Source organism: Urocitellus parryii, chromosome 13, assembly GCF_045843805.1.
Source record: "Urocitellus parryii isolate mUroPar1 chromosome 13, mUroPar1.hap1, whole genome shotgun sequence".
Classification (NCBI taxonomy): domain Eukaryota; kingdom Metazoa; phylum Chordata; class Mammalia; order Rodentia; family Sciuridae; genus Urocitellus; species Urocitellus parryii.
The window spans coordinates 20,325,242-20,348,407 of NC_135543.1; the positions used below are offsets into that span (position 1 = coordinate 20,325,242).

Consider the following 23,166-nt stretch of genomic DNA (forward strand, 5'->3'; position numbering starts at 1 on the left):
TTAAACTTGGTCTTCAACTTTTAGTGCCTAGCTTTAAAGAAACCCTTATCTGACTGTGCTTTACGCTTTTCAGTCTTCCAAATATTTCATAACATCTTGAATTTCAATAGGGTATTTCTACATTAAATTTATAAAATTCTAAAAATTATGGAAATTTTAAATGTTTCCTTGATCTATTCGCCATTACCCTCTAACAACTGCTCTGGAATGATGAGCTAGCAAACCGTGATGAGTTCCACACAGGTTCCTAAAGGTTGGTGATAAAAAAGTTGGACTTTCAACACAAGGGAGTATTTACCAAGTCAAACGCCACTGATTTTTGTGTTAAGACAAAGAAGTTTAAATTAAGATCCCAGAATATTTGGTAAATTCTAGCTGGATTTGGAGATTCTGGTTATTCTAAGAAACTAGAATTAAACTGCTCAGGACTGAAGGGAATAGCCCAAATTATCTTTTTCCTTTCCATAAACTCATAAAATCCCAGGCGAACTGGTCGATGGCCCTGAAGCCGGCGCCGGAGGACACTTCCTCATTCCTTTACCCTGAGCTCCCTGGGAAGCCGTGGCTTTCGGGGTGAAAGGGGTACCTAAGTATCCCGCTAAGCGAACAGCGGGGCTAGTAAACACAAACCGTGGTCTGGTTTGCTTTTTAATTGGGAAGCAGACACGGGTACTATCAAACCACGGGGAAGTTAACCACTTTGGAAACACACTCGGCTAGACACCGTCCCTGGCGACTCGGGCGACCCGCCTTCCGGGCCCAGCGCGCCTCGTGGGGACTGGGGGCCGGAAGGGCGCGGCCGGGGGCAAAGAGGGCGGGGACCGGGGGCGTGTCCCCGGGGAGGCGGAGACAACATGGCTGCCCCGAGCTCTTGGAGGACCTAAGAGGCGGTGGCCAGGGCCACGCCCCGGGCGGGAGGGCCGCTCTGTGCGCGCCCGCTCTATGATGCTTGCGCGCGTCCCCCGCGCGCCGCGCTGCGGGCGGGGCGGGTCTCCGGGATTCCAAGGGCTCGGTTACGGAAGAAGCGCAGCGCCGGCTGGGGAGGGGGCTGGATGCGCGCGCACCCGGGGGGAGGCCGCTGCTGCCCGGAGCAGGAGGAGGGGGAGAGCGCGGCGGGCGGCAGCGGCGCTGGCGGCGACTCCGCCATAGAGCAGGGGGGCCAGGGCAGCGCGCTCGCCCCGTCCCCGGTGAGCGGCGTGCGCAGGGAAGGCGCTCGGGGCGGCGGCCGTGGCCGGGGGCGGTGGAAGCAGGTGGGCCGGGGCGGCGGCGTCTGTGGCCGTGGCCGGGGCCGGGGCCGTGGCCGTGGACGGGGCCGGGGCCGGGGCCGGGGCCGCGGCCGTCCCCCGAGTGGCGGCAGCGGCCTTGGCGGCGACGGCGGCGGCAGCGGCGGCTGCGGCGTCGGCAGCGGTGGCGGCGGCGCCCCCCGGCGGGAGCCGGTCCCTTTCCCGTCGGGGAGCGCGGGGCCGGGGCCCAGGGGACCCCGGGCTACGGAGAGCGGGAAGAGGATGGACTGCCCGGCCCTCCCCCCCGGATGGAAGAAGGAGGAAGTGATCCGAAAATCTGGGCTCAGTGCCGGCAAGAGCGATGTCTACTACTTCAGGTACCTCCCTGGGGGCGGGGAGGGGGCCACGGGGTCAGGCCGAGGTCAAGGGTCAAGAGCTGGCCAGGTCCGGGGATGCAAGATGGGAGCAGGGGCCCCAAGGGTATGTGGCAAGGACAGGCAGGCCTGGTAATGGAAGGTGTCTGGAACCCTTGGGTGAGATTGACCCTAGCATAGTGAGAGGTGGAGTCTGAAAGGTAAGGGTGTCTTATGTCCAGGCGTCAAGGAAGATAGTTTTGAATAAAGGGTTACTTTAGCAGGGATGGTTAGTACACTGAAGGGTTAAAAAAGAAGGTGTAATTCATCGAAACTATAAAACACAGTCACCCTTGGCTCTTGTCCCAGCCTGTCCTAGATTCATCATCACAAGAGTTGTTTAATCATGCACATGTAGAAGAATTAGCTGTCTACAGGAACAAGATTTCAGTACTTGGTGGCATCCAGGAAAGTTTCATATGAAGTAGCCACTTAGAATGCCTGAAGTTTTTTGGAGCTCTTTGGTGTTGCAGAACGTGTTCTCTTCGGAAACACTGTAATAAATTGTTAGAAGCCTAGACCAGCATTTGCCCCCCAGGGAACATTTGGCAATGTCTGGAGACATTTACGCTTCTCACACCTGGGGAGGAACTGCTACTGGCATCTAGCGGATAGAGGCCAGAGATGCTATCCTTTAAAACATACGCCAGCCCCCGCAATAAAAATTATCTGCCCCCAAATGTTACCAGGGTAAGGTTGAGAATTCTGGTTTAAATACTTAAGGGTTTTCCACCTTAATGTAGTCTTGCAATCCTGTGGTCATGATGTTCATGTCCTTAGTTTGTCTAATAGTAAACTCAGGAAACTGTGGTTATCGATACTATTGGAATTATAAACAAATTTGTGGAATTGTATTATAAATAAGTTTAAGGAATTTTCTTATAAGCCTTTCCATTTAGAGAAGAGTATAAACATGTTATATCCAGTGGTTTGGAGGGCCGCGTTTATGGACTGAAGCATATTTCGGGAACGTGTTTGAATGTTGGAGCCAGTTAGCCATCTGAATAATGTTATGAAGGATTTCTCTTGTGTCATTCTACTGGGAAAATGTGTATATACATATAATACAATGTTTATGAATTGCGAGTACTCAAATAGATTTAAAAAAGTTACACAAAGGTCTGTACATAAGTACATACAAGAATGAGTACTGTTGAGTTAGTGTTGATACTTTTTTTGGTGGTGATTCCCGGGATCAAACCCCGGGCCTCTGGCATCTGTAGACAAGTAAACTGTCTGTTCAGTCCCTGAACATTTTCTTGATGGCTGTCAAATGTATGGATGAGTAGTTTCCGTAAATTCATCTTACCCTTTTAAGTTAAAAAACTATAAAAAAGTTGATGCTGCACTAGAATTTATATTTTAACTTGAGACCACACATCTTGAAATCTGAAATGATAAAATGAAAAAACTTTTAAAAACATACAAGTGATTATTTTGAATTTCCCTATGATTAAATATTTGATTTAATGCTATAAAAGTTTTTGTAGTTAAAAAAAGTTTCTTTTCCCAAGTTCATTTGTTTCATGTAGTGCTATTCACAATTGTTCAATTTTATGTGTTCTTTCATTTATAGCACATTCTGTTTTCTAAGTAGGCAGTCTGTATAACCAACCTTCTGTGAACTGTGGGCTGATGTAGGCAATTACATTTGACAAGAATATTCTATGTCTGGGATTGAACTCCTTGAGGTCTAGTTGCAGTTGAGCATCTTAAACTTTCAATTTCACATCCTGTGGCAGTTCTCTTGGGATATAGTTTGTTTGGTTTTGGGGTGATGTATTTGTTCAAACTAACTTTTGGTTATTGCAAAGTGTTTCTCTCCTCTCTTCCCTCTCAGTGCCCTTTCTGGGGGCACCATGACACATGCCTGTAGTTACAAATACTTGGGTGGCTGAGGCAGAAAATCTATTGAGCCAAGGAGTTCAAGGCCATCCTGGGCAACATAGCCAGACCCTGTGTCTAAAATAACACAGCTAGAACTTTGGGCTAGGGGGATAGCTCCATGGTAGAGTGCTGCCTAGCATGGTCAAGGCCCTGGTCTTGATCTCCAACGCTGCAAGAAAATAGAAAGGTTGTTGTGCACATTTCAAATGTGTTTCAAACATTTTCTTGAGCGTGTTGTCAATTTTTTTGGGCGGGGAACAATGGGGATTGAACCCAGTATTTTGAACATGCTAGGCAAAGGCTCTACCACTAAGTTACACTGCCAGCCCTTTTTATTTTTCAGACAGCATCTTGCTAAGTTGACCAGGCTGGCCTTGAACTTATGATCTTCCTGCCTCAGTCTCCAGAGTAGCTGAGGATTACAGACATGTGCCATCCTGCTCGGCTGTTAAATTTTTTATACAAATGTGGTAAATATTTTATGGCAGAAAAATATGGTAGAATTGATTTAAAACAAACTTTCTAAGCAAATTAATCTTAAGGCAAATCAAAGACCATTTTAGTGATAATTACTGTATAGTCCTTTTTATGAGATGCTGCAGAATAATTTGCTTTTTACTTGTTTATGCAAAATGGAAAGGACACATTGAACAGAGTTCTGTTACTTGTGTTTTGTTCAGGTTTAGAAAGAGAATTGTCTATAGTTTATTGACTGCTTACAAAGTCTTAGTCAGTCTCAGAATTGTTAATACCCTATCTTGATTTCCTTCTGAGAGTTTACTTTCTGAAACAGTAGAATAATATGTAGCATGGTGTGACAGCAGTATAGTAATTACTTTTACTTGTGACTTTACTTTTACTTGTGACTTCAGCTTTCTGTGATGAATGATGGTGATCACCTATTTATTTTAAAAGAGGACAAATTATTTTTCAACCCGCAGTGTTGTGTTTTACACACTAGTGTACCCATGTGCACCCCCCCTTGAAAAAAAACCAATAGATCACAAAGCCTCTGTCATATTAAATAGATGGGTTTAAAAGTGAACTCTGTTGTTAATGAACACCTGCCCCCAGTTTTTCACACAGATTCTAATAATGGTATCCCCTGAATTAGCCTGCCCCTGGGGAAATTAATTTAAACTAATCTGTGCCTGTTAACATAGGGTGTGGCTGACACTTGTTAGTTGGACTGAATTTAAGCTCATGGAGAAAGCTTCATATTTTGGTAGAATATTTTTTGGTTGCTTCTTGAAATTGCCAAGTTCTAATAGGAGGGCATGGCTCTGGTTCCAGTTAAGCAATATCACTATGCCTTCTATTAGGATTCTTGATAGTGTTATGGCAGTTCATATATCATCCAAAGTTTTTTAAAAGGATGTGGCTTGATAAAAAAATTATCAAGCCCATTGCTATAGTTTCTGAAAAAGTTCATTGCTGTCATTTGAACCCATCATTTGAAGAGTAATTTTCTAACTGGTCTCCTAGATGGTATCATTTCTAGTTTTGATAAGACTTGATCATTGGCAGTTTTGAAGTATTTTCTTCCTCATAGGATCCTTAAATAACTAACTCTTGCTTGCCTTTTTTAAAGTCACATCTAAACTTGTGTTTTAGAGTCTAGGTTGTAACTGGGGGTCATGATAAACTGTTACAGTTGCTGTCACAACATATCCTCTGTTTGGATATTGAAAGCATAGTAGTAAACATTTTTGATTCTTAAAAAAGTTATGATGCGTTTGTACAGAACACTTCTCTGGGGGAAAAAAGGTCCAGTGGAACCAGAGAATTAAAGTAAATGCAGTGAGCATAGGCATAAGAAGAAAAATTAAAAAAGATTTCGCATTCTTGATCTGGAAAGAGGACTCAGATTCAATTGAGGTCTATAAAATCATGAGTGATCTTAATAAAAATAGGAGCATAGGGAAGGCAGCAGAACCTAGGAATTGAGGGACATGGAGGTGGTATTCCAACTCCTCAGTGATGAGTGGTGCCACCTTAAACAGTTGTAAGATGTGTATGATTGTTACCTGTACCTCATATAAATTTGTAGAGCTCTTGAAGCTTTAGACATATTTAAGGACTAATTAAGAAAAAACAATTCTTAATAGCTAACCCCAGTTGTATGGATTGTACATATAAATAGGTTTAAAATTTGTAGAGGTATATTCCACTTGGTATTAAAGACTGGTATCATGCTTTGAAGGTCTGAGTTCTGAAACATCAAGGATGTCAAAGTCTAACCAAACTTCCATCATTTCTTTTGTGTTTAAAAACAAAAACAAAAACCCTAACAGTCTTCTGGGTAATATTTGTAGAAAACTGGACCAGGGGAGTGAATGTGACCCTTGTTACAGTTCTTAAATATCTTTATTATTAAAGTCATGTTAGATTTCAGTAAAAAGACTTCCCCCATGTTACGTATTGAACATCTCTAATCCAAAAATCTGAATTTGAAATGCTTCAAAATCTGAAAATTGAAGACAACGCAATATAAGTAGAACTTTCCATGCCTGGCTGCATATGATAGATCACAGTCAAAATGCACTAAAATCATTGCATAAAATCACCTTCAGGCTCTCTGTATAAGGTGTTATGAAACAAATTAATTTTATGTTTAACCTTGGGTCCCATCCCGTAAGTTCGTCATCATTGTATATGTAAATACTCCAAAACCTGAAAAAAAAATCTGAAATTAGAAATACTTCTGGTCTCTGGCATTTTGGATAAGAGATGCTTAGCCTGTATATTCTTTTGTTTATTTATTTTTAGTTACTGGGGATTGAACCCAGGGGCACTGTACCATTGAGCTATATCCTTAACCTTTTTTATTTTTGCTGAGGTAGGGCACTAAGTTAGTTGGGTTTCTCAAAACTCCTGAGGCTGGTTTCCAACTTGGTGATCCTCCTGCCTCAGCCTTCTGAGTTGCTGTGATGACAGGTGTGTACCACCATGCCTGGCCAGCCAGTTTATTTTTCCTGGTTATTCCTTTGTAGTTAAACCCGGCACTTACTGGATTACTTTCATATTCATTACCGTGGAGCCTGTGGTTTTCTCACGTAGCTGTCTTCCTTCCCCCTAAACACGATACTGAACACAGACATGCTAAATAAATGTTTATCTATTGATATTGCACCTCAAATTTTGTAAAAACAAGCCTTAAATGACTTCTTAGTTTTTGCTTTATTTTTATTGCCTATGATGTTGGGATGAAATTTGTTAAGGTATTTTATTATGTCTTAAGATTTTTGAGTTTTTAATTTTCATCATTAATGTGAGGGTACAGTAGAAGGAGTTTTTTTCTGAGATTTTGAATATTTGGGATATTGTGAAAATGGCGAATGGGATATTCATAGTACACAGATACAAAAAAACAGTATGTGTATAGTATATTAGCATAGGGTCTTGTGTGCCTTAACTATGTATTGTGTGTCACACTTTCTGAATTTTGTCAGCTATTAGTACTTTTATTAGAATTATTTTACATGAATTATATTGGATTTTTGTATTTCTAGGAGGCATGGGTACAATTACTTCCCTTTTACAGAAGGGAAGTTTGCACAGGGCAGTGAAGTAATAAACTGGAGGTTATACTGCAGGTAAATGCAGAGGTAGAATCCTGAAACAGGTGTTTTAACTTCAGAACTCAGACCTCTTAACTACTTTTTTGTGCTGCCTAGAATAAAGTTCTCTACTCATATTCTCAAATATTGCAACACCTCATGTCTAATCTATTTTATTGAGCTTGGTGTGCAACTAGAGTAATGTAATTATTTACTATTATACTCGTATCCTGAAGATGGCAAATGATAAATTTGATAATGAAGCCACTGTACCAAAGGATAACCTTTCAGCTTTATGTAATACTGGAAGAAAACAATGAAAACTAGTAGTATATTAACATAATTAAAGAAATATTCTGGGTAATATAAATGATCAGTTTGTTCAGAAATATTTTGTCTCTGATTTATGTTAGGAGTAACGCTATTAATTTCAGATATTCAGATAGGCAGCACATGCCCTAAGGAGCAAGCTGTAGGTTTTCATTTTAAAAGCTTTCATTTAAATTAGAAAAAACCAAATTGTTGCTTGTAGACTGAATTTAGCTTCATCTCATGATAGTTTGATATGGTTGCTGAAGAAATTTATTTACTGCTTTCAGAGTTGAGATAAAGTTGAAATGTACCATAAAGATTTTTTTTTTTTTTTTTTTTTTGGTACTGGGGATTGAATTTGGGAGCACTCAACCACTAAGCCACATCCTCAGCCCTATTTTTTATATTTAGAGACAGGGTATCACTGAATTGTTAAGCACCTCACCATTGCTGAGGCTAGCTTTGAACTCATGATCCTCCTGTCTCAGCCCCTGCACCCTCAGCTGCTGGGATTACAGGTGTGCACCACCACGTTTGGTCCCTAAGGTCCCTAAAGATCTTTTAAAGGGTGCTTAACAACTGAGCCACATCACCAGCCCCTTTTATTTTTTATTTTAAGACATTGTCTTACTAAGTTGCCTAGGGCCTCGACAAATTGCCAGGGCTGACTTTGAACTTGTGATTCTCTGGCCTCACGCTTTCAAGCCACTGGTATTACAGGTGTGCACCACCATACCTGGCCTAAAGACTAATTTTTAGACAAGTTTTGTAGTTGGAGAGAGGAAAGGAATCAAAATATTAGTTATGAGCTTGTTTAATTATACAAAGTTTGGCATGCTTTTGTTTTATTCCTCTTGATATTGTATGTATGGTTGAAGCTTGGGTCCAGAAATGAAAGATACCGGTGTGGTGTCAATACTTCTCCATTAGCTATACCAGCACATCTTTTTGTGATATGCTAGAGAAATTTTTGTTGAGGTGCAACATTGCCATCTGTCCTACATCTGATTTTTAGAATCTGACATGCAAAAATCTCACCTGCCACAATACCCACAATACCTGTATTAGAGGAAATACATAGCTCAAAGGGAACTGATGCATATGCATTCTAAAAATAATCTCCAACTGAAATTGATAGATGATTTTTAAAAATTACTTTTAAAATTTTATTTGTAAGATATAGTCATTTTTAAAATAATTTAATTATTGGAACAAAAGCGGTGGTTTGCAAAGTGAAACTGATTTCAAAATTTTTTTTAGTGAGGATAATAATTCCTCATTTTTAAAATTTATCTTTTGGATCTTCTAAAGACCTAATAAGCTGTCAATTCTTATTTCATGGACTTGTTGTTTGGCCTGAAATTAATACCCTTTGTATCTCTTCCTTATTGTTCTTTTATTTCCCTGAGCCATTTCCACTGAGAATTGAGTAGGAAATTTGTAAAGGGAATTTTTATTTAATTTTATCAGAACTTCTCAAAATTAAATTTCCAATGAAGGAAAATAAGAAGTATGAAATAGAATAAAATTTAAGTAATATCTGGGATCTCATCATTTGGCTGTTTTCATTTTCTTTATAATATAAATTCAAACTCATTAGTTTGGGAAAGTGATATAACTTAACTCTATGTGGATATAATATAAAATTTAAAAATAAGATGTAAAATATAAAAATCCAATTTTAAAATTGAATGCTTATTAGCACTTGTCAGGTTTATTTATTTTGGCACTGGGGATTTAACACAGGGGTACTTTACCACTGAGCTCCATCCCTAGTCCTTTTTGGTTTTTATTTTGAGACAGGGTCTCACTAAGTTGTGGAAGGCCTCCCTAAATTGCTAAGGCTGATCTTATACTCACGATCCTCCAGTCTCAACTTCTCGAGGCTGGGATTACAGGTATGCACCTAACATTTGTTAGGAAGTATTATGAGTGATTTACAAAAGTGAGATGATGAACAAATCCTCTTTTAAAGATTTTTTTTTTTCTTATTGAATGCTGTTTTTTGGTGTTCTTTTTCCATTGTTCTTTTTATGCTGCAAGTATTCACAGAGCAAGGAAGAATATCCTTAAAATTCTTTTTAACAAGGCTTTGTTGGTTTTAAAAAACCTTTCTCAGAGGCTGTTGGGGGACCTCCCTGCAACATGTCATTTTGAGTGTAATTCTGTTAATGCTTACATTTACTGTAATAACTAGTTAGCACATCTTTGTCATCTACCAGATTCAGAACCTCCCTCGTTAGGGAGTTGGTTGGATTCAGTTTTGAATCTTCAGTATTTAGTATGGTCCCTGGTATGTGGAAGTTTGGTATTATCTTGCTGAATGAAGCAAATAGTTAATATATTTCTCTATTAAATCTGGAAGACTGGTGGGTTAATGCTGGCTGTAGATTGGCTGTTCTGTGTCCCCTTGTTCTACCCAGCGTCTTCCTTGTGCCAAATCAGCTATACAGATATTGAGCAGCTGAAGTAAATGTTATTTTACTTTAAATTTGTGTGTTTGTAGTATTTATTTGTATTATTAGTATTTATTTATATTGTATATATGTAGATTTTTAGACATGAAGGGAGCTATAGAATTTTTTATTTTTAATATTAGAAAGCATTCTTTTATTCTTTGCTTGAAAAGAATAAAATTCAAAAATTGCTTTTGAATTATTTTGGAGGATAATATTGCTTTTGCTGTAATTGTGAAGGTGCTGGTTATATATAGCATGTTAAAAGCGGAGTGAGCTACAGTAAAATGATATAAAAATGAAGTAGAAGTGGATACACAAAATACATGTTGCAACTTTTTATTATTAGATTCCATAGTCACATATTTACTTGTCAAGTTAACTGCAGTCTCTAAATGCTTCCCATGTACTTGTGAACTTATTTGAGGAATAGTAGCCCTGATTTAGAATAAAGAATGGGGACTTTGGATTCAGAAGAGTGGGACTTGAATTGTGCTTTACTGTTTTAATGTGAACACGTTTTTAATTTTCTATAAACCTCTGATTCCTTAAATATAAATTAAGGGTAAGAATTCTGCATCATGGAGTTTTGAGATTAAATGAATACATGTGGGGCATTTAGTATGAATAGATAGATGGTAGATAGTCAGGTCCATAAAATTTTAGTTCCTTTTTCCTCACTTAATTTAACCAATCAAGTAGAAGCATGTGCTTAGTAATTATGTGAAGACTTAACAGTATTTTATTATATTTTGAAGTGTGATTGTGATTAGAGTAAATTTTAGACTATAAACATTTTTCAGGCCTTTACAAAATAATACACTTTTTGTTATGAGCAATTTGTGCTCCATGTAGAAAATGTAGAATAGTATGGAGAAGAAAATGACAATCATTATAGTCCCCCAAAGAACTACTGATAATATTTTAACAGTGTTTTACAGTCTGTTTTTAGATACATTTGTCTGTGCATATATGTATATATTTTGTGTGTGTGTGTGTGGGGGGGATGCGTAGACACAAGTTTTTTATTAAGGGAAAATTCATACATGTAAAAGTAGATAGGAAAGTATAATGAATTCCCCGTACTTATTCAGTTTTAACAGTTATCGACTCCTGGAAAATCTTGTCTTATCTCAACTCACCCCCAACTATATTTTCACATAATTCTTAAACATTTAATTTCTTCTGACATTTCTATGGCAGTGTCTCATCCCTAATTTAAAATAAACAGTATTTTTCTTTTTTATTTTCAGAAAACAAGAGCCTTAAAGCAGTGGTGTAAAATTAGTTAGTATCTGCATTTTTCATTTTCAGATTTTAGTCAACCTGGTCTTTTATTTTTTCTTATTAAACCAGATAAAGAGGTGTCATAATTAGCTACAGTAATATACTCTTTGTAATTTTTGTCACATTAAGTGCTACTTTATGGAATGAAATGATATTGGTACAGAATTTGGTTTATTTCTTTTATATCTTATTGTGACTTCCTTGAACATTAATGTTGAAGAAAAAGAGGAATGCTGTCACATCTTATCAACAGCCAAATAAAGAAATTTTTCCTAATTAATAATGTATAGTTCTCCACCTCCATCCCCACAGCCAAGGAAATTGTTTAATGATCAGATATACTTGTGCAAAATCTTGAAATTTTTAAAAACTGCTTTCCTGTTTTCAGGGAAAAGAGCTTGCATGATTTTTAGTTTACATTAAAATATTTTATTGTAGAATTTGTCAAACGTATATTTAAAAGTAGAACTGTTCAAAACCATTGTGAACACATGGTCAATCTTACTGCATCCCTGTCACACACAATAAATCCACTACTCCAACCCACCCTTCACTATTTGAAGCAAATCTAACATCATACAATGTAATTCATAAAAAAGTACTTCAGTAGGTATCTGTGAAGGTAAGGTTTAAACTTGTGGAAGCTTTATAACATATGGAACTCTATTGCAGAACTAGAAGAGAAACCAACATTTGCTTGCTGTAGGAAGAATTGACATTGCTTATTTCTGTGGAGAGTTTTTAGTAGAGATAGGATATTAGATGGAGATCTTGGATATTGGAGGCAAAATTATACCTTGTGGACCATGTAAAAGACCATTTCAAACCATTCAGCCTATACAAGATAGAGTGAATAAAAAATCAGTGTGGCTGAAGCAAATGTTTCTAGGTAGGAGAAGTGGAAAGTAGGGTTGAATGGTAAAAAGGATGCCAGATGGAAAAGGATCTCAGTTGAATTGCTATTTGGCTTCCTTTTGCTAATGAGGTGAAGTTCCTTGAACGTATTTAATTATTTGCAGTATTGGCGTTTGAACCCAGGGTTACTCTACCACTGAACTACATCCCCAGCTCTTTTAAAAAAATTTCTTACTTTGAGACAGGTCTCTCTAAGTTGCTAAGGCTGGTTTTGAACTTAGGATCCCTCTGCCTCAGTTTCCCAAAATGCTGTGGTTGTAGGTGTGCAACTCTGTGCCTATTTTTAGAAATTTAATTTTTAATCAATATATAAAAATTGTACATATTTATGGGATTATTTTATTTTAAAATTAAATTTATTTTAACTGATAACATGAAAACTACAATACAGATTATACCTACATTTTTAAAATCAAATTTACATTGAAGGCTTTTAAAGAGGAACTGTGATCAAAGTGGTATTTTAGGATAGCTAAGAATGGGAAGAGTCTAGCAAATATCAAATCAGTTAGTCTGTCATGGTTATTTAGATCTGAGATGATAAAGACATGTACTGGGCAGTGGCAATGGAAATAAGGAATGGGCCCAGGGTGATTATTTAATAACTGATCTGACATGGGAGGTAGAAATGACATAAGATAAATCATACTGGGGCTGGGGATGTGGCTCAAGCGGTAGCGTGCTCGCCTGGCATGCGTGTGACCCGGGTTCGATCCTCAGCACCACATACCAACAAAGATGTTGTGTCCGCCGAGAACTAAAAAATAAATATTAAAAATTCTCTCTCTCTCTCTCTCCTCTCTCACTCTCTCTTTAAAAAAAAAAAGATAAATCATACAATATAAGAATAGAAATATGTCAGAAACATAATAAAAAGGGGGCTTAGGATGGTCTATTTTAAAATGTACATTTAAAGGTCATGAGGAAAAGAGTTGTGAAGAGGGGAATGATGATATTTTAGTTTTTTTCATTGTGTTTTGATTTTGATTTCTGTTCTTTTATTGATTTGATAGTTTTTCTAATTATAGCTTTTGTACTTTAGTACAAAAAGATTATTCTAATTTCATATTTTTCATGTCTACTAAAATTTGATTTCTGGAGCCAATTATTAGTTAAAAGTTAGGGAAATCTTTTATTTGAACAGTTAACTTGTAAGCTAACAAGTACAGCTTAAAACATAAAAAGGTTAAAAAAATTAGAAAGTTGATGTTTCTTTAGTCTCAAATTTCCGATGCTGTAGAATTTTTAGTGTTGGAACTTTTATGTTAAAGGGATAGTTGAAGACTGTCATTTCACATACACAAAGCAGGTCTTCTGAAGATATATTTTTTATGTCATACATCTGGCAACTTAGTTGTCTAGCTCAGGCAGTGATGAAGACAGGTAAGTCCACAGTGTGATTAAAAAGTATGAATACCACTAAATTAAGGTGACTAGTTTAAGTATTCTGGTGTCTTGGTTGCATTTTTTTAGATCTGAAAGTTTGACATCAGATAAAATTTCTTTTTGAGAATTTGTATTTATAAAGATACCCTAAGATGGAGTTGGGTTTAAGAATTGCTTTAAACAGGGCTGGGGATGTGGCTCAAGCGGTAGCGCGCTCGCCTGGCATGCATGCGGCCTGGGTTTGATCCTCAGCACCACATACCAACAAAGATGTTGTGTCCGCCGAAAATTAAAAAATAAATAAATATTAAAATTCTCTCTCTCTCTGTCTCTTTTAAAAAAAAAGAATTGCTTTAAACAGTTTAATTGAAATGAAGCAAGGCTCAGTGTTCTTATATGAACTGGAAAAATACAACTCAATTTTGATTTTCTATTAGTCCTTGTCTTTAGGGTATTTTAATAATGGGTAGCAGAAATTAAAGGTGTGATCACAAAGGTGTTAGTTCAGGAATGGCATATCAAAAGGGCAGTTGACAGGGAATTTTTCTATGTGGTTGAAAGTGAAACAGTATTTTATTACTGGGATTAGAAGTAATCACTTTGGGCAGAGAAAGCTGAAAATGACTAATATCCTTCACCAAACTACTAGACTTAAAAAAATAATTTCCTCACATTATGAATTGATACTTTAAGAATAAGTAACAGTCACTTTTGTAAGTCCTGGTGTTTCTGAGATTGGGACCTAGAACAGTCATCTTAGAGGGCAGTTGGGTGGTAACTTAATCGGTCTGGGTCAGACCAGAGCTTATGTCCTCAGTTTTTGACTTCCAGGGTCAGTCTGCAGTTATGCAGATGGTCTGTATCTCATGGGTAGATTTATTTTTGAACTGTACCCTGAGTCTTGTATTCTGTTGCTTGTCTTCATCTCCTTCAGAGCAAGGTCTCTGGTCTTAACATTTCTTGGGGAAGCTAGGCTGACTCTTCTTAAAGAACTGAACAAAAGTTAGAGTAGTCATAGAAGAGAGGATGGCTAGTTCTGTTTTTTCTCCTTCTCCTCTCTCTCTTTTTTTCTTTTTTTGGTACTGGGGATGATTGAGCCACAGGAGTGTTTTACTGCTGAACTACATTCCCAGTCCTTTTTATTTTTTTGAGAGAGGTCTTGCTAAATTGGTGAGGCTGGCCTCAAACTTGGGATCCTTCTTCCTCAGCCTTCAGAGTTGCTGGGGTTATAGGCATGTGCCACCATGCCTGGCTTGTTCTGTATTTTTTTTTTCCTGAAGACAGCATTTAATGCATGACAAATTACTATAGCTGTCCAAATACAAATGCTTCATAGAATTCTATTTTTTAGTCATAGGAGGTAGTAATTCAGAATGAGTAGGAATGTACTAGTTGTCAGTTGATAGTCAAATGCTTTTGGATATGCCAGTAGTTAAAACTTGACTTGAACCTTTTTTTTTCCATTAATAATTTATTTGTGTAGTATGTCAGGCATTTTTTAAAAAATAATGCCTTGATATTTTAAAAAATAGTAAACATTGGAATGATTTTAAGCCATGTTAAACTACTAATTTTGGTCCTTGATTTATGGAATCACATTTCATTAATACACCTTTGCTTGTCTTTTTGACTTTGAAGATCCAACCCAGGGCCATGCATGGTGCTAAGCTACAACTGAGCTGCAGCCCCAGCCCAATATAGCTTGTGGATTTCTTAGGTACCTATTTACATTTTCTTGGCTTGAGGGAGAGGTGTCGAAAATGGATATTTCTCACATGATTTTTGTTCCATAGAGCAGTGTAGTAGTGAGGCTCTAGTAGGGTTTCAGATGCAATAGGTACTTGACATTTCAGCTGTTACGTAAAAAAATTACTTATTACAACTACATGCCAAAATCAGTAGTGCTTATCTTTTTGGCAAAAGTTGCTGCCTGAATGTTTCCTTCTGGAAAATTTGTCAGTCAAATCAGGGTCTACTCCTGAGCTCACCTTTTTATTGCACTACAGAGATCTTTTGAGGGAAACCTGATTGAAACTTGTCATTTTATTTTGTGGAGAGATTTTTTTGTTTTTATTTTTGAAGCATATTGAACAGTTTATCAGAATCCTCTTTACTAGTAATTTGAACATCTGATTATAAAGGCTACGTGAGTAGTCTAGCTTAATTAAAATAATAATTATATAAGTGACCTAAGAGCAGAGAAATTTTCACCAACTTCAAATTCGTTTGGATCTTTTATTACTATTCTATTTCTTTTGAAGTATAACATACTAACCATAAAAATATTTTCCAGTTTAATTTTCAAAATTTCATGCAAAGTAATGTTTAAGTAAGCATGGTGTTTATCATTTCATTGTGTCTGCAAATGAAAACCACATCCTTTCTTATTCAGTTGATGGTTTCTTGCTCTCAGAAAGTTACCTTGTTCAGTACTATCTTGCGTATGATGTTTGAGGGTTTCAAAAAGTGGCATCAGGGTCTGGGGTCATGGCTCAGGGGTAGAGCACTTGCCTGGCATGTGTGAAATGAGGCACAGGGTTCATTTCTCAGCACCACATATAAATAAATAAAAATCCATTGAGAGCTAAAAAAAATTTAAAAAATGTGACATAATTTCTGGTTGTTGGACTCATTTAGGAAATGTATAGAGATTGTAATGAAATAGACTTGTGAGCTGGGTGTGGTGGCTTACACCTGTAATTCCAGTGGCTCAGGAGACTGAGGCAGGAAGATTTTGAGTTAAAGCCAACCTCTGTAATTTAGTGAGGCCCAAGTCAACTCATTGAGATCCTGTCTCTAAATAAAATGTAAAAAGGGATGTAGTTCAGTGGTTGAGCACCCCTGGGTTCAATCTCCAGTACCAATAAACAAACAAATAAGTATTGCAGAGGTTAGTAAAATTATTTTAAACTTGAATTGGAGAGTAATAGAAGGCTTATGAGGAGAGGTGACATGTTGGCATGATTGGAACAACAAAGGTGTATGACATATTTTGGTGACTTTGTTAGAATCACAGCACCAAGGCTTGTAGGAAAAGAATCTGGGAAGTAAATATTAAAAACTTTTAAAAGTCTTATTAAGGATGTGAAACTATTTTGTCAGCGCTGAGGAGTCTCTGAACATTTAGAACTTGAATTTGGTACTGGTTATGTGGCTGATGGAGGGGAACAGTGAAGAATTGTGATGTGGCTGTCTAGATTGGAGGATTAGGTACTGGGTGGACATTGATGCTGCTGATAGATGAGAATGCAGAAGATGAGGTTTTGGGGTAGAAGTATGTGGTGGGCAGAGATGATTCAAGTTTTAGACAATATTGAAAGCTATTTGCTATTTTGTGTTACTGAACATTTTGGAAATTAATGTTAGAAATTTGCTATATATGATCCTGTATTCTGCCCCTTGGTGTATTTTGGATGTTACTTCCTTTGTTTTATTCCATTATGTTCTGTTTTTTATTTCCATCTGCTTTTATTGTTTTTATTTTGCAGTTCTGGGGATTGAACCTTGAGCCTTACACGTTAGGCAAGAGCTCTACTGCTGAGCTACACTCCCAGCCCTTGTTATCTTTTATCTGTTAACTGAATTCTATAGATCTTGAATTTGGTATCAGGAATACTTAGTCATGGGATTGTGGAAAAGCAATGTTGATAAGATCTTCATTTGTCTTAAAGTTTGTGATGACAGAATACTGTAGAATGTGACAAGTGGTGTATACTGGTTTAAACTTGACCCAAAGAGTTGTTTTATTGTTCCAGGGGAATATTTTATTGTTGATTTCTCAGAGTTTTTTTGTTTTTGTCTTTCTGTTGACTTTATTTTATAGTGATTAGTGGGTACAAGGTTAGTTTTTAAATAAGATATGCTGACTTCTTTTAGAGTTTTTCTGAAATTCTCACAATTTTTTTTCTGGTGATTTATCACAATGACTATACAATTGGTTCAGGAAATTTATTAGATAAGACTTTGAGGGCATTCTTTCTATAAAAAATTTCTTCCAGATTAATTTCTTACAAGAAAAACTTCAGGAATGATTAGTTTTCCTCATAATTCTGACACTTCTATAGTTTTCCAGTTTTGGCAATATTTCTTACTCCCAAGATAGGAATTTGGCTAGCAAAACTAATGTCAGCATTGTATAAACAGATGTTGGCCTGAGATTTTTTTTTTTGGTCATTTTAATAATTATACTAGGAACATTTAAAATGTCAAAATTCAAGGGTTTCCTATTATAAATGTTATATGCTCAGATCAGACAATATGGAGTCTTTGAGGTTGTGAGTAGTGTTTAAAAAGGGTTATTGATTTCAGAATTTGATCAGAATTTTTTTTCTGATTGCTCTTGGCACACACACACACACACACACATATATATGTGTGTGTGTGTGTGTGTGTGTATACTGGTTATACTTGTGTGTGTATAGTGTGTGCGTGTGTGTGTGTGTGTGTGTGTGTGTATAAAATACTTTTGAAAAAAACCCCAGCATTTTCAGAAGTTAAGTTGAAAAGTAAGTTTGTAATTTTGAAGACAATTTGCATTGTGCATGCTGTTCTATGTATGCAGCTTCTTTGGGTTCTCTGGCAGTTACTAGGTGAGTGACTAGTGGGATAATCTGTAGCAACATCTGTTATATGCCCCAGTGGTGCATCTAAGAGAGTGTTATATTAGATGACACATTGTCTCTTTTTCTAATGAAGTTAGAAAGTTTCTTAAAAAAAATTTTTTTTTTAATGTAGCAACGTTGGGGGCAGAAAGGAAAGTATGAAGGAAAGACTTATATAGATATCTATTACTACTGCTTTTTTACAATTAATTTTATCTTTCTTCTAGTCCAAGTGGGAAGAAATTCAGAAGCAAACCTCAGTTGGCAAGGTACCTGGGAAATACGGTTGACCTCAGTAGTTTCGACTTCAGAACTGGAAAGATGATGCCTAGTAAATTACAGAAGAACAAACAGAGACTGCGGAATGATCCTCTTAATCAAAATAAGGTTGGTTAATTTATTATTGTACCTATATGCTATTTCATATGCTCCCCAAAGAGTATTTTATGTTGTATTAATGACTGAAATTTTGGCCATCTGAACCTCTGTTCCCTCCTCTCCCAGCAAAACTCTTTGACTTATAAATTGATTATTTTCCTGTTATTCAGCAGTACCTACACAGAGAGAACCTAAGTACATCATGCAAAGTAGAAAACATTTCAGTATTTCTCTAGGCCAGTATATATTACACCTTTTGATCCATTTGGATTCTATTTACAGAAGATTTCTTTGTTAGTATTAATTGTCCACTTTTTTTTTTTTTAAAAAAAAACTGGGTGCAATGGCCCACACCTATAATCCCAGCAACTCAGGAGGCTTAGATAAGAGGATTGAAAGTTCCAGGCAACTTAGTGAGACCTTGTTTCAAAAACAAACAGAAAAAGGTGAAGATGTAGCCTAATGGTAGAGTTCTCCTGGGCTCAATCCTTAGTACTACAAAAACAAATAAAACAAAACAAAAAACCACAAAAATGCCCAGCAAAATTCTTATTGCCTAAAAAGAGGAAAAATTTTAATGTGTGGAAATATCCTTACCACATACTTCATAATTGTAATTTTCAGGTTCAAAGTTTGAGGAAGGGCAATTTTATATTGACTTTTGGAAGATGTTGACTCTTGGGCATAATCTCATCCTAGAACTGTGATTGCAGTTTTTTTTCCATTAGCTCTGAATTTTATTGAGCTGTTGGTTGATGGTTTATTGTATAGCAATGTAAACAGTTAAATTATATTCAAAAACCCAATATTTTTCTTTTTCTTCAAGAGCAACTATAAACATAAAACCCACAAGTTGCCCATTGCCTTGTGTAGTACTTATGAGATTGTTTTTCTTGTTTTTATTTTTTCTGGTGCTGGGATTGAACCCAGGGTGTTGTTACACATGCTGGGGAAGCACTCTGCCGCTGAGGATACCTCCAACCTTTACTGATATTGTTTAACCAGATTACTTCCATCAGTAAGCCAGGAGTTGAAGTTAAAGTCACCATTGTGGATGCCTAAGTGGATGATTTTAATAAGTTGATTATCAGTTGTTAAATTGTTTTTCTATAACCACATTATGTCACACCACTGGTTTGAAAGAAATGGAGGGAGAAGTCAGGTTTTTTTCTTTCTTTGCATGTGACTGCTATAATTCTGCAGTCTTCGGAGTCCTGAATGGATTTTAGGAATCCAGAAGCAGTGTGATAGAGTAGAAAGGACTTAGGATTCTGAAGGCATGTTTTGGTGGACTGGCTCTGTTCCTTATTGGTAGATACAGGCTTAGGCAACTTTCTTAACTTTTGAGCGCTTTAGGCTTCTCATTTGTAAAATCAAGGTAAGAAAAATTTTCCTTTAGCATAATTGTGAGAAACACATGGACATTTGTGTAAAAACATTTAGCCAAGGATTTAACCTAAGTTAATTCTTTTCCTTTCCCCATTGACCCTTCTCTAAGCTGCCATCTACCTGAGCATTAAGCTACCTTGGCAAACAGTGTTACTTGGTGTCCAGTGTAGTAAACTTTCTGACCTAAGCTGTCTTCTTCCCTGTGTTTTTAACTTTTTCGGAAGGGCATGGGGCCTTTGCTTCATACTTATTTTTATTAATAATTCAGCTTAATAGTTTGTTTTATGATAGTTGATTTCTAAAAATTGATATGGAGCGCAGAATACATTGTCTCACATGATGTCTTATATTGATTTCCATAGGGCATTGGCATTTTTGTTTAGAGAGGCAGAATGGGAAGGGGAGATTAAACTGTTTCTGCATTGCTTAACTATGGGGTTAATTTGAGTTAATAGTTATGAAGATATTAAGAAGGATGAAAGATAGTGGTAGGAGAATAGGGAGCTCAAGTTAGCAAAAGTTGGGACCATGTATATGTGAAGGTGATATGCCTATAAGCTGTGATTTATTTTGCTTCTTAAATGTATAAAAGAAAATTAAGAATCATATTTCTGAAACTGCCTTTTGGAAATTCTAATCACAGTGCAGACTCTACCTATGGAAGGGGCTCAAATATTTACGAAATGAACAGAAAGCCTTCAAATTATCCTATTGTTTCCACAATCACAGTTTAGCTACACTTAGTATAATGTGAAGATTTACTTCCTTGACAGTTAATAGTTTATTAAAAACCCAAAACTAATTCGTCTCTTTAGTTTGTGTGCACCTTTCTGCTCTAGCTGCGCTGGACCACTCATCATCCTGCACCATGGCATGCACTTTCAAGATTCTGCTTGCTCATATGCTGTTTCCTCTGCTTGGAATGTGCTTCCCCCTTCCCTTCCATCTGGCGAACTCCTCCTCATCCAAGGCCCAGCTCCATTGTCTCCATCTCTGGGAAGCCTGCCCTGCATCCTCCAGGCAGAATAATTCCTTCTTCCATAATGCTTTCCTGATGCTTTGCCATTGTATTTGTGACTTTGTCTGCTTCAATTAGACTGTGAGCTCCATGAGGGCAGGCACCATGTCTTTTTGTTTTTGTATATTTAATCCAAAGCCTAGCACACGGTAGGTACTTAATAAATGTTGTTTGATGTTTATTTAATATCCACCTAATTCTAGAAAATTATAGTAGTAATAAAAGTGTACTAAATAAATTAATGTAGCAGACATTATTTTGGAAATGGCTTTCATTTTCATTGTTTTCTGAAACTTCCTATGTGAATTTTTTGAGGCATAGTCTTATTTTTGTGTGTGAATTTATTTTAGTTACGTAGTCATAAAGTGGAGTTTTTCATTTTTTTTAAAGTAAGCTCTCTTTTGGAGTAACACCAACATTAAACATCTCTAATGAGACAGAAAATATGTGTAGCGAAATAAACTGAATTATGTCTTTTAAATTATGATAGTACAATATAAAGAAAGTTGTGAGATTTAAAATTATTAACAGAACTCTGAGGTAGTGATTTCCTATACAGTTATAAGCCTAGCCCAAGCACATCATTAATTGTGTTGTTTTTCAGGTTTTTTTTTTTTTTTAATTTTTTAAAGAATTAGAGATATAGTCAACAAATAAACTTTGAAACAGGCTAACTTACAGTTTAAGTTGACTAATTATAAGCCAGGATCTTAATGTATCTTCCATTATCAAAGGTGAGTTTACTGGTGATTAGTAATATTTTGAAGCGTGATTGGAAAGATAACTTTTGAAGATCTTGCAGAGTGTGTTTTAATTATTTTAGGATGGGTGAGTGGGATGAAATGGGCATTGTTTTTTGGTTAATAGATATTACTGTTTTTCAGTATCCATTTCTACTTGTCTGAAACTCAATCTTAACTTTACCCTGAAAATCAATTCCGTTCTTGATTATGTTATGTCTTATTGATCTTGTTGCCAAGGCTATAATTATTTCTAGGTAATTCCTGTCTCACCAACTGACAAAGTGGGTTGAACTCTCAAGTAAGTTCCTGATGATATTACATTGGGTTAATAAAAAAACTACAGAAAGATTTCAAGGTCATCAACTCAGAAATGGTATTCAAAGTCACTAGCAGCTTTTTAAGAGCATATTCCAAGAAGAAGTTATAGAGTATCGTATCCAGTGGAATTTTCTGTGATGATGGAAATCTTATAGCCATAGCCACACGTGACTTTGAGTAACACTGTTAGTGTGACTAAAAAACTGTATTTTTAGTGTTCTCTTTAAATTTAAATAGCCACATGTGCCTAATGGCAACAGTATTATAGAGCACACTTCTAGGGCTTTGCCTCTCAGTGTGAATAAAGCAATATACTCTTCTCTCCAAAAGCCAAATAATGTGTAGGCATTTATGCAGGTTTTGATTTTTCAAAGAGGAAATGTTTCAAGTTTTCAGAAATAAGACTTGATATTTTAGGAAGAAAATGGAGATTAGAAGCAAGGTAATAGTTTCTAAGAAAATTTAATTTGAAACACTGTAGGATTGTATAAAGAAGAGTATAGTGGTTCTGGATCAAGACATGTTTAGGGAACTTAAAGTAGTTTGGTTTTATTGCTAGAAATTCTTATTTTAATGTTTCAGATGTGTAAATATAGACCAAATTCCTTGTGTTTCCAGCTCTTGACAACATGAAAATTTTATAAATTAAAATGACAAAACTAATAATAATGAAGTTCTCTAACATTAGTGTGACCTATGATGTATTTTACAAATTGCTTATGATATGAATATGGTACAGAACAATTTTGATTTTGGCTTGACAGTCCTACTAACAGCTTGGAATAACAAGCTTGGAAGACAGTTCTTTCATCACATGTATTTAGAAAAACAAAACAACATATTCTTTTGAATGGAATCAATTTTTTAAATCTCTTATTCATTTTTCATGAATTATCTTGGTGTGAGGTGGATTATATATGACTGTACCTTAAGTTGTCAACCATTTAAAAGATGCTTATTTTAATTATTTTCACAAACTAATAAAAGTAAAATTTTTTAGGGAGCTCAGATATATCTTGGGACAAACCTGTGCAGTTTGAAAAAAAAAATACCAACTTAGTTGTTGGTGATAAAATTAGATTTGGATGATAGATATAGAGTGGAATGAACTGTGGAGACTGGATTTGAGAAGGAATGAAACTGGAAGTGGATTACTTGGACTGTTATAGTTCAGAAAAGTAATGATGGCTTGAATTAATGTTGTAGCAGGAGGTGTGGAAGTGGGAGACTCAAGGTACCTGATGATTAAGATTATAGAGAGGGAATTTTGCTGATATCTG

General features: G+C 36.6%; 1 protein-coding gene across 2 annotated transcripts in view; it reads left to right on the forward strand.

Moving 5' to 3' along the window:
* Window positions 1-930: 930 nt before the first annotated feature.
* Window positions 931-23,166, forward strand: part of Mbd2 (methyl-CpG binding domain protein 2) — a 72,997-nt gene continuing 50,761 nt past the window's right edge. The window contains exons 1-2 of one of the 2 annotated variants that reach the window (XM_077792261.1): window positions 931-1,600; window positions 18,268-18,427. In XM_077792261.1, coding sequence (XP_077648387.1) covers window positions 1,053-1,600; window positions 18,268-18,427 — 708 coding nt within the window. In that variant the 5' untranslated portion in view covers window positions 931-1,052. The remainder of the gene's footprint in view (window positions 1,601-18,267; window positions 18,428-23,166) is intronic. The other variant, XM_026409954.2, reaches the window with a different exon arrangement.